The following is a 12395-nucleotide window of genomic DNA, read 5'->3' as shown; positions in this document are numbered from 1 at the left end:
GTTTACTTTTAAATTTCTATAAATGAATACCCCTGAGGTAAAATTTTTTGGATTTTGTACCTGGGGACCAAGCATTAGCGTGAACCGGATTAATTTAATTTCTCTTTGATATCCTGGGATGTTCATACCCTGCAGGGATAACTTTAATGGAGGGATCATACATTGATCCTCAAATATAAAACATCGGATATCGAGATCAAGTCTTCAAGATTAACAACATCCACACTAAAATTCCGATCTCTAATTATAAAAATTAAAATAAAACTTAAAATTTAAAAAATTTAAGATAGTTATGATTTATACGTGTCTTTTTGGATTAACGAAAAGTTGCCAAAAATCGAAACATTCTCAGAAAGAATTTTTGAAATTATTCATCTTAGAAATGAAAAATTAAATTAGTTCACACTAAAAATGTATTCATGGAAAACAAAAAAATTATATTTAACGCTAAAATCGATAATGATATTGATAAAAAAGGAGAGATTTCTTGCTGATAATATGTTATCATTTCTTCATTCATTCCAATGTCTGATCGAACTTTTCGTGTGGAGTATTGTTAATCAGTGAACTTTTAGATTCGAGGATAAATGCTTGATTCCTCAATTAAAGTTATCCTGCAGCCTGCAGGTCAGGGGCATACACAGAAATGCCCCCCCCCCGCCGGGGTATGCAGCAGGTAGATTAATCTGTGGATATGCACAAGATCAAGATTCATGCTAGATTTAAACAACATAAAAGATTCAATTTCTTTTAAGATTTAAAGATTTGACAAGGTTCCTGATGTGGTTGAAGGAGAGATCAAGGATCCTTAACTCAGGGTTCGCCTGCTCATCAACAACCATTCAACCAAATACAGATGATAAATGTGTGCACAGCATGCAATGTACAATAACAAGAATATATACATTGCATAGTAAAAAAATTTCTAATAAATCAAAAAAATTGGAGTCATCTAAAACCTTGCAATAATATTTATTGTGGATTTTAATTTTTTATAGATTTTCCTACAATACTCGGAATCTTCAATTTATGACATGAAAACGAAAAAAACACAAAATCAAGTGATAAAAGCAGTAAAATTTTAAATGGTAAAATACAATTAATTAGTTTCCAAATTTAGACGGATTATTGCCCTATGTAGAATTGCATTATTTTAGGAATCTACTTCTTTGAAAAATGTTGACGAATATGAGGTGTTCTGTAAGTTGTAATTAGGGATGGGCAATAGTCAGATTCATTTTTCAAAAACTTTAAATTTTTTAAACTTTTAGCAGGTTTTACGACAATATAAGAAGGTTCCCCACATTTTAAAACTCTATTCTGTAGAAGTTTGCTTTAATCAAACATGCAAATTTGTTACTCAAAAAGAAAATATTAGGCAAAAACAATCTCTTTTTTTTGGTTTTCAAACGATAGTTTTTATTAAATTTTGCCTTCTATTTACCATTCTCAGATTTTCGCAAAACAAAACTCTAAAAATATTAAAAGCTTCTGTAAAACGAATCTAGCTTCTACCCATCACTAGTTGTAATATATCCAACTAAACAACTCATTAATTACATTTTTTGTATAAGTTTGTGTTTACTAACCAGCCCTTAATTAGTTAGGTTGAACTTTGTTTACATTACAAACTCGAAACACTATAAATCTGTCAAATGAAAACTAGCAACATATAAGATTTTGAAAGACAAATTGTATTATTTTATAATATAAACTAAATCAGAAAGAAACTATGTAATTTAAACGGTTCTAAAAAAGCCTAAACAATCATATTTCCTCTTATTGAAAAGCTTTTGACCTTATCCGTAAGTCTTTTGGAGTGTGAAAGATTGTTACTAAGAACGGTATTTAATAGCAATTAATACTTGTGAATCCCATGCACCATTAGCCTAAAAAGATACTTTTTTGTTGCTAAATTTCCATATTTTCATGGAAAAGCATATAATCAAAATGAAAGTAAACTAAAATGCGTTCAAAACTTAAGAATAGGGCACTGAGAATATTCAAAACTCTTACATTCTGTTTGAAAGGAACTGAGTTCTTGTCAAAAAACTCAAATTATCTAATCCATTCCCTATATATTTACAACCCGATGGTGTTGACCTTTTTCAAACTTGGACTATTTGATCTACCAGAATTCAGAGTTTAAAATATCTAAAGTCTTGACATTGGGTTGCAAATAACAAGAAATTAGAAAATCAGAGTTTGTAGCAAAGTCTCAATTAAAATAATAAAATGAGATTAATCTTTGTTAAAACTTAATAAACAGAGTGTGAGGGATATCTCCCACATATTTCAAACTCTAATATTCTCTTTGAAATTTCGAACAAAATATTCATAATTTCGAACAAAATATTCATAATTTCGAAATAATTTTGAGTTTAAATGGTTAAATGGTTTCTTCCCTGGCTATGTAGAGTTCCTCTCATGAACCCGGTCAGCTTATTATCCTGGAGGTACAGCTCTCTATAAATATAGATATTATCCTGGAGGTACAGCTCTCTACAAATATAGATATTATCCTGGAGGTACAGCTCTCTACAAATATAGATATTATCCTGGAGGTACAGCTCTCTACAAATATAGATTTATCCTGGAGGTACAGCTCTCTACAAATTTATAACTTAACCTGTCTTAAACTAAATATATATTTAAATACAAAGAAAACTGTAGGGTTTTAAGATTTTCGAAACAAGATATTCGCGAAATTTTTCTCGAAAACGTTGAAAGACATACGACAAAAGTGAAAACGTTCCGTCCCTTTAGGTATGAGAAAAAATTACCTCAAATTCTTCATTTTATGTAAAGTATCCAGAGGTATGGAAACCAAATGATTGTCACTAAGGTCCAGTAGAATTAAAGAAACAAGGTTCTAGAACAATTAAGATGAGTTGAACATTTTCTGCGTCATTTATCTTTTATTTTTTCAATCTTTCAATCAATCTTTCAATCTTTTTATTATATTATTATATTATATTATATTATAAAGATTTATTCACACACAAAGATATAAATACATATATAAATGGTGTAGTTTAAATTTGTTAAAATAAATTTTTGAAAATACAGGTTTCCAACACATTACATAACAATTTTATCATTTCAGTTATTACGTAATCATCGAATCCTTCAACATATAAATTATTCATTCTTGTATTTAAAAGTTCTTGTAAAAAACCGGAACTTTCCATGCATGTTCCAATGGGACATCAAAATATTTCATTTGTTTCTTAACTAACATTTTACTAAGATCCGACTGGTGTTTTAGGAAGTGAAATGGTAAATATGGGAAAAAACATAAGTTGGTTTTATTTATCAAAGATATAATGTTAAAAAGTTAGTAATAAAAGAAAACGTACATTCTAAATTTACATTGGATCAGATTATTTATTAAATCAAGTATTCATTTTGTAAACTTAAAATGTTATGCATCAATAATGTAGTTGGAATAAAATATTTCATATGATTTGGATTTGTTTCATATTGTACGTCTAAATGATATTTATTACAAAAGCATTGAGTAAATCAGACTTATCAGTTGTATTATATAAATGGCAATGTGAAAATATTTTTATTCTTTACATTTTACCGCAATAAACACTTAAAAATTAGAAAATTTTGAAAACCAGATTTTGTTAAAAAGTAATTTTCTTTTAACCTGAAAAGGTTGGTTTGGTAGTTCTGTAAGGTGAAGAGCATGTCGCATCCTGAGGTTAAAAAGTATAAACGGAACTGAGTTTTTTCCAAAAACAAAATTTTTCTAACATATTTATAGAAATCAGAAAATCTAAGTGTATTGCAACATTTTTTAGGTCTTTTTTGTAATTATTCATTTGGTCTTTTAATGTTAATATTACTAACATTTATTAATTATCTATTTGTTTCTTAATTTAAATTCCATATATGATTAGAGGCTTATTACAATTTGTATCTCTTTATCTATCTTTCTGTTTGTCTATTTTCCAGCCAAAATACATTTATTAATTATCTATTTGTTTCTTAAGGAAGTGAGTTTTAGCCACAAATTCTGATTTTCAAATCGCTATATCATTGCAATCTGATGGTGTTAACCTTTGATTACTATTATTATTTGATCTAAAATAATTCATAGTTTGAAATATCTAAGGTCTCTGACATTGAAATACAAAGATATAAGGATAAGAAAATCAGATTTTGTGACAAAAACTCAATTCCTTTACATATCCATGTATAGGATTAGAGGCTTATAAGATTTTTATCTCTTTATCTTTGTCTATTTTGTAGCCCTAAAAGGAAATGAGTTTTTGCCACAAACTCAAATGTTTTAATCCCTTTATCTTTTCAACCCGACGTCGTAGACCTTTGATATTTCAAACTATAAATTCTGTTATATCAAAAATTCTAATTGTTTGAAATGTCAAAGGTTTACATCATCAGGATGCAAAGATATAGGGACAAGAAAATCTAAATTTGTGGCATCAAATATACAATTCCTTTATACATTTATTTATCTATATATTTATTTACTATTCATCTAATTTTTATCTATATATTTACTATATACCATCTCTTTATCTATCATGACATCTATCTATCTATCTATCTATCTTTAATGCCATCTATCTATCTATCTATCTATTAAGCTACCTGAGGCTCCTGAGAGAATTTCCTATTTCTTTGAAGGCAATTTCTTCAATCCTTTGGATTTTGTTTCCAGATAAATCTTTGAAAAACAAACATCAAACTTTAGATATCTTTTATAGAAAAATGCAATTTTAATCCCCACCCCCTCTCACCCTCTTACTATTTATATTTTGTATCCTTCTATTTTAAAGTATATTTATATTTATATATATATATATATATATCATAAACATTTTGTTATGTATATTCATCTGCTTTTTTTAAATATTCCCACAACCCAGTTTAAGTGATTTTTAAGGTTTAAAAGTTTTTGTTTCCTAGAGATGATACGCTTGGAACATGATAGAATGCATTGTTTCTGATCACCTTTATGTCTGAGTTGACTGCAGAAAACAACATTAGAAGCAAGAGATTTATAAATACCAAGAAGGATACATGAGGTTAAACCAAGAAGGATACATGAGGTTAAACCAAGAAGGATACATGAGGTTAAACCAAGAAGGATACATGAGGTTCAAACTGTGAAATGCATATTGAAACCTTAATTACGTATTTAATCATAACTATTGAGAGATTTGAGAAGAACAACATTTTTTTCAATTTATATTATGTAAAATATGAAACCGGGCAAAGGAACTGAGTTTTTGTCACAAACTCAGATTTTCTAAACACAATCTGCAACTGGATAGTGTAAAACTTTGATATTTCAAACTCAAATTTTTTGATCTACCAGAATTTATAGCTTGAAATATCTGAGGTCTACGACATTGGGTTGCAAAGTTATAACGATAGGAAAATTTTAGTTCGTGGCAAAGACTCAATTCATTTGTTATTCTCATAATTGTCATCGAAACTAAAGGAGCTATGATCGTAGACCAGTGATATCACATAAAGTTGCCCTTCTTCTTCTTAATTAAAAAAAGTTGGTTTCTTGTACATTCTGCTATTTAAACATTGATTATAAAAGAAACTTTCAAGAAAGGATGTGCACTGCAGTTTCTTGGAGGAAAAACAAAGCTTAGCATGGGCAACACTAGCGTATTTTCAACTCTCGACTAGAAACTGCAGAACACTTTATGGGAGTTCCTTTGCTGATATTTAAAAAAAACTTTAATTGACATCTAGTGTTGTTTTCCTAAACTAATTTCCTCCAGCCCTGGCGGAAAATCCTCGAACTGACTCAGCCTAAGATTCCCGTAGCTGTGCAGAGAAGGTAGAGATAAATGTCTCAAATTTCTAAACATCCAAATTCATTTTTTTAATTAAACCGATTTCTGACAATTCTACAAGTCCAAGAACAAGTTTTTTGCTAAAATTAACACACACCTCATTCGAAATATCGAACTGTCCTCTGAACAGTTAGAAAGATTGGACACATTATTAGATCTGCCTAACTAATGTTTACCTGAGAAGTCCTATCTCTCTGCTTGGAACATGACGCATCAGATCTCCACTGAGATCTAGATCAAGAAGTGCGTATCTAAACTCACTGTAACAAATCTTGTCAATATCGTTTAAAACATTCATTAATTAAACTTAGTTTTCAAACTTAATCTAACAGAATTCATATCTAAGGTCTACGTCATTGGGTTTAAAGATATAGGGATTAAAAATCTAAGTTTGTGGCAATGACTCAATTCCTTTTAAGAATAATAATAGTTCAGCACAGTATAGGATAGATTATGTAAAGCAAGAATAGTAAAGGACAGTATATATAGGAATATATTAGAACAGAATAGAACAGGACTTGATAGGAAAGAATATGTTAGGACAGAAAATAACAAGACAGTATAAGAAAGAATATTGAAGGACAGAGTAGAACAGAACGGGATAGGAAATAATATGTTAGAACAGGGTTTACATAGGACGGTACAGGACGGAACAGGACGAAACAGGACTGCATAGGATAGAAAAGTGGATCATGATAAAATGATTATCTGGGTCTAGTATCTGGGTCTAGTATCTGGATCTAGTATCTGGGTCTAGTATCTGGGTCTAGTATCTGTGTCTTGTCATGGGTCTGTATTTGGTTCTAGTGTCTGGGTCTAGTATCTGGGTATAGTATCTGGGTCTAGCATCTGGGTCTAGCATCTGGGTCTAGTATCTGGGTCTGGTATCTGGGTCTAGTATCTGGGTCTAGTATCTGGGCCTAGTATTTGGGTCTAGTATCTGGGTCTAGTATTTGGGTCTAGTATCTGGGTCTAGTATCTGGGTCTAGTATCTGGGTCTAGTATCTGGGTCTAGTATTTGGGTCTAGTATCTGGGTCTAGNTGATAAAAAAGTTTACCTCCCCTCCCCTCTATATCGATGTATTAACAAGATTTTCCTAAAAGTATAGTTAGGAGAGATCGCCAACACATTATCACTTAGATCAATCTTACGAATTGAATCAAAATCCTGAGATGTCATATATTCTTTACATTTATATATTTATATATTTCGGGGGGAAAAACGAGACTAAAAACATCATCTTTCCACATCTACACAAGCAAATATAACTTGATTTAGATTTAATACTATTCAGAAGAAAAAGTTGATTTTATATAGTTTAAAGAATTTATAATATTTTTCCTCGAATACGTTGTATGGTAGGATTGATAATCGGTTACTGGCTAGATTTAGCTCCTGTAGGCTTCGCTCCAATCCTCTACTCACAATCACACATTTTTTCATGATTTTTTTTGTGATATTTTATTAAATTTAAAGTGGACCTCCCATGATAAATACATATTTCAAATATCCCCATCTCACGCAAAACTAGCTACATTGAAGTACATCCTGTCTCTATCCACATATTTTCATTCATATTTGTACCTTAATTCAAAATACGTTGAAAATAGCGTAAACGGCGTTTTTTACTTTAATAAAGAAAATAAAGTCCAAAAAAAGGACCACTAATTTATCGAAAATGTAGGTTGCGGGGATGCTTTTTAGGAAAACTGTTTGTTTGTGACCAATTATCCAAGAGATAAATTGTACAATATAAAACAGCTAGCTTGTAAGCATTAATATTATATCATCCTTGTTAAGAAAAAAGTTAATAGGTCTCACTGCTTAAATCTAAAAATGATGGGTCACTAAAAAAACCGTCTACATTCCCTTTAAGATAAGAAACCCTACTCCATGAGTTTTATCTGTGTCATATTGTCTGGTGGTGGATTGTCCCCTCTTGAACCTCTATTATGTCTGGGTACATTTAACATCTATATGTTCCCTCGTTCATAGTGAATCTATAACTCTCCAGGATACTAGGATACTAGTTTTTATATTCTTAGATAAATCATTCTACCTACTCCTTGCTCTTCAGGATACTAGGATACTAGTTTTTATATTCTTAGATAAACCATTCAACCTACTCCTTGTTCTCCAGGATACTAGGATACTTGTTCTGATATTCTTAGATAAACCATTCAATCTTATCCTTGTTCTCCAGGATACTATAGATACTAGTTTTTATATCCTTAGATGAACTTAAATTCATTCCTCCTATTTCTTAGATAGAACATATGAACACTTGTCACAAACCCAAATTTTTCTATCTCCCAAATATTTTTTTTTCAACTGATGGTGAAAACCTTTAGTAAATTCCGTACTCTTATATCTTCGCCCTAAACTGTATCATTCCAGGCAAAACCCGTCCGCTATCCAAGTCAACCAGCACACAACCCACCTGGCTCTATATGTCACACAGGGACACAAGCTTAGCTATCAACAAGCTTAAATCGGGCTCTGAATGCCACACAGAGACATAAGCGTACCTATCAAACAAGCTGTTGCTTCAGCTCTAAATGCCACACAGGGACACAAGCGTAGCTATCAAACAAGCTATTACTTCGGTAGTAATACGGGATACAATTACTCTACACTGTAATCAAAGCGGAGTTCTGATTCTAATTAACTATATTTAAGGTTTATAAGTTACAAGTTAAAGTTAAAAGACGTAATTAACAATTCCTACGTCGTTATCAATATCACATGATTAAGGCAATCATGTTGCATATTACAGTACAGTTAAATAGGCTCATTTAAGATGTGCGTATTTATAGGATTAGCTATACATTAACTTTTCCAAATATTCTTCCCTACATTCACTTTTCCAAATCTTCTTCCCTTCATCTCCTTCTTCAAATCTTCTTTCCTAAATCTTTTTTTCCAAACTTCTTCCCTACATCTACTTTTCCTAATATTCTTCCCTATAAATACTTTTTTGAATCTTCTTCCCTTCATTTACTATTCCAACTCTTCTTCCCAATATCTACTTTTCCAAATCTTCTTCCCTACATCTACTTTTCCAAATCTTCTTCCCTACATCTACTTTTCCTAATATTCTTCCCTATCTACTTTTCCTAATATTCTTCCCTAAATTCACTTTTCCAAATCTTCTTCCCTACATCTACTTTTCCAAATTTTTCCCTATCTACTTTACCAAATCTTCTTCTCTACATCTACGTTTCCAAATCTTCTTCTCTACATCTACTTTTCCCAATCTTCTTCCCAACTTCTTTTTTCCATATCTTCTTCCCTACATCTACTTTTCCAGATCTACTTTTTCTAATTTAATTCTGTAGTTCAAATTATCAAAATCTTATACTGTTTTTACCCACATTGGGTACGATTAAATTACATTCATGTCCTGAAATCCAAATATTCCAACAGTTCCATTGTTTGTATGATTATGCTGGAGTTTAGATATCATCTAATAAAACCGTTTACTGGCAGTTGGCCCAAATCTAGAGAATCGTTTTACTCTTATATTTTGTTGTCATCCATCTTTCTATTATTTTTACAAAGGGAAGAATGGGAGGGAGGAGGGGGGGGGTACATGCATGCGTTTGTGGCACTTTTTAAAGGGACTATAAGCGCAATTTCATGGGACCATCCATTCAAAGATGGCAATGCCTGATTTACAACGGTACCCTCTAAAGCTTGGTCTGATCAAGTACGAAATAGAAGTCCATGTTTTTGTTTACGAAAGCTGTTTATCTCAATTTATGATTTCTCTGCAATAGTGAAGAGCACATTTATATAACTTATGAGAAAGATTAAAGAAATAAAGTGGATTTAAAACAATGTTATCTTCAAGAATTTTATCAGATTTAGGTTTCAAGGAACCGGTGTAAATCGGGCATTGAAATTACGCGTACAGTCCCTTTAAGGGAAAAGCTACAATCTAATTGTCTAAACCATCTTCCTGTAAGCTATAATCTATATTTCTCTATGTGTTTATATATCTATCTCTGCAGGGTTTATTTTCTGCAAGAAATTATAGTATTTTCTACAAGTTTATTGATCTAATACATCTCAGCCAGATCTTTCTAGCTAAACATTTATATTCTACCTTTCTTTAATAATATCATAGTATTATTTATGCAGTCAGGGCGTTAACCATTCCATTTTATAAAAACAATTACAGCTTTCAGAGGTTGCTTTCAGCCCGCCATTTTTTCTACTAAATATATGTTCAGTTTTTCCTGTTTACATTGGTATCCAAAAAATGAATTTTAAATTTTAAATTTCGATTAGTTATAATCTGTCCAAAAAGAAGATTTTTTTCTTCAGAATTGAGACATGTACTTGAGTGATTACAAACAAATTTAATTCTTCATATAGACTAGGGGTGTAAACAAGAGTGGAACATGGAGGCACTGCCCCCTTACTCAAAAATGTACAGTTAATTCTTTTAAAAGCTTAACTTAACAACTCCATATTTATTTCCTTTTTCAACTCATCAAGTTTCTATCAGAAGACTTTCAGTGCAGACCAATGACCAAAATATGTATGTATATATCTACTGCTAGATATTTAGAAACATAAATTCATATATTTCATGATGATATATAGATAGCTAGAGCTGACTAGTGACTAGCCCAAGAGAAAACATAAATTTATACATTTGATGATGCTATAAAGATAGCTAGAGCTGACTAACTAGTCCAAGAGTAAATATAAATTTATACATTTCATGATGATATAAAGATAGCTAGAGCTGACTAGTGACTAGCCCAAGAGTAAATATAAATTTATACATTTCATGATGATATATAGACAGCTAAATATATGTTTCGTAAAGACAGGATTTACTACGACTTGTCAAGGAGCAAAAGGGCATCATTTATATTAATATATACAATCTGCCGTATATACCCTTAGACAACTAGACTTTTAGATATATTGTTATAGATAGATAAATAGATAGATAGATACATAGATTTAGATAGATATTAGGATAGATAGATAGTCTAAGAAAACGTTGATATTTTAAATCCTTTTGCCAACACAGTTGACTGATTATAAAGGCTAAAAAAAGTTTTTAAAAAATATTGTACTTCTTAATGTTAGAGCATTGTAACCAGGTTAAAAATAGTTATCAAATCAGTAATAAGATGGTACTTCATGTTTCTTTATAGAAAGCTCGTTTTCTATTTCTGGGAGTATAATCCCCCCCCTCCCCCTCCAACCCTTGAATAATAAATGGCTAAATCAGTATGTATTGTGCCTGAACGCTGCTGGAAGAATATTCCCAATCTGGCAGTTCTGTAGATCAAGATGTCGTATTTCAGATTCACTAAACAAATCAAGGGGTAATTATTTTCCTTAGCACCCCCATTGTGTATTGTATATTTAACTGAAAGCGTAGTCCTGTATTGTATGTTTACCTGAAAGCGTAGTCCTGTATTGTATGTTTACCTGAAAGCGTAGTCCTGTATTGTATGTTTACCTGAAAGCGTAGTCCTGTATTGTATATTTACCTGAAAGCGTAGTCCTGTATTGTATATTTACCTGAAAGCGTAGTCCTGTATTGTATGAAGAGGGTTCCCCTGAAGGGAAGTAAAGTTCAACCAGGCAAAGTTACTAAAAAAACCACACACCCCTCAACACAACATTCACAATTTAAATACATTTTTCTTTTAATGAAAATGGACAAAATTAAAAAAGAAACGGAGGATAAAAATCGCAAAAGCGTAAAGGAAAAATAGTACGGCACTAATTCAGTTTCTGTCCACGATTTAGCTTAATTACAGCTATGAAATTGTGTTTAGGTTTCTACTTTGTTCGAACCTCCTTTTAAGTTACAATTTGCTACTGATAGCCTTGATAAAGATTAAAGTTTAAAGTTATGGGCAATGGGCATGGATCCTTAAATTTAAAAACTTAAATTGGGTCAATATTATCAAGACATGCTTAGTTCTTCTCAGTTTAACGTGACGCAATGGAAATATGATTTGTTCTCTCTAGTTCAACGTGTTAAGATTTAGACTTGCGTGAAGATTATTAGATTAACGTGCATGAGGTGATGAGATGGGATGGGTTTGCCTGAATTCATTTTTCTCCAGGGTTAGAATCCGATTGTTTGCCAGGTTCATTCTATCCAGTCTCATTCTCTTCTTGGAGAAGGTATCCTCAATCCTTTCAATCCTATTCCCAGACAAATCTAAAAAATAATTTAAATACAAAAACTGAAAAATATTGACCATGGAAAATCTAAAAAGATTGAATCGTATTTGACCGAAATTAAAAAAGAAAAATTAGCTTTTGCTCGAGACTGGGAAGTAACAAATTATACAAAAATCTCTGATTTGAAACCCTTATATCTTTGCAAACAGTGCTGTAAACATCTGATTTTTTAAATTGGGAATTCTGCTAGATAAAAAAGTTTAAGTTTAAGATATAAAATATTAAATCATCAGATTGCAATAAAAAGGAATGAGAAAAGTCTTGGTGGCGAGTAATCTGAGCCCGCGATTTAAAAGCTTCGACTCGGGTCGTAATTC

The 12395-nt window shown here is 31.3% G+C and overlaps 1 protein-coding gene across 1 annotated transcript in view; it reads right to left on the bottom strand.

Moving 5' to 3' along the window:
* LOC111704258 (chaoptin) overlaps window positions 1-12055 on the bottom strand; it is a gene marked incomplete at its 5' end in the record, with an annotated part of 39573 nt that extends 27518 nt beyond the window's left edge. Inside the window, 13 exons of the mRNA XM_023476447.1 lie at window positions 778-824; window positions 2406-2466; window positions 2784-2872; window positions 3659-3707; window positions 4627-4702; window positions 4941-5006; window positions 5759-5859; window positions 6029-6112; window positions 6950-7020; window positions 7195-7270; window positions 11120-11188; window positions 11404-11475; window positions 11938-12055. Of these exons, the coding sequence (XP_023332215.1) occupies window positions 778-824; window positions 2406-2466; window positions 2784-2872; window positions 3659-3707; window positions 4627-4702; window positions 4941-5006; window positions 5759-5859; window positions 6029-6112; window positions 6950-7020; window positions 7195-7270; window positions 11120-11188; window positions 11404-11475; window positions 11938-12055 (979 nt within the window). The remainder of the gene's footprint in view (window positions 1-777; window positions 825-2405; window positions 2467-2783; window positions 2873-3658; window positions 3708-4626; window positions 4703-4940; window positions 5007-5758; window positions 5860-6028; window positions 6113-6949; window positions 7021-7194; window positions 7271-11119; window positions 11189-11403; window positions 11476-11937) is intronic.
* Between the last annotated feature and the right edge of the window lie 340 nt (window positions 12056-12395).

This window comes from Eurytemora carolleeae, unplaced genomic scaffold (assembly GCF_000591075.1).
Source record: "Eurytemora carolleeae unplaced genomic scaffold, Eaff_2.0 scaffold399, whole genome shotgun sequence".
In the NCBI taxonomy this organism is placed as follows: domain Eukaryota; kingdom Metazoa; phylum Arthropoda; class Copepoda; order Calanoida; family Temoridae; genus Eurytemora; species Eurytemora carolleeae.
The sequence above is the reverse complement of the archived record's forward strand: the minus strand, read 5'-3'. Positions and strand labels throughout refer to the sequence as shown.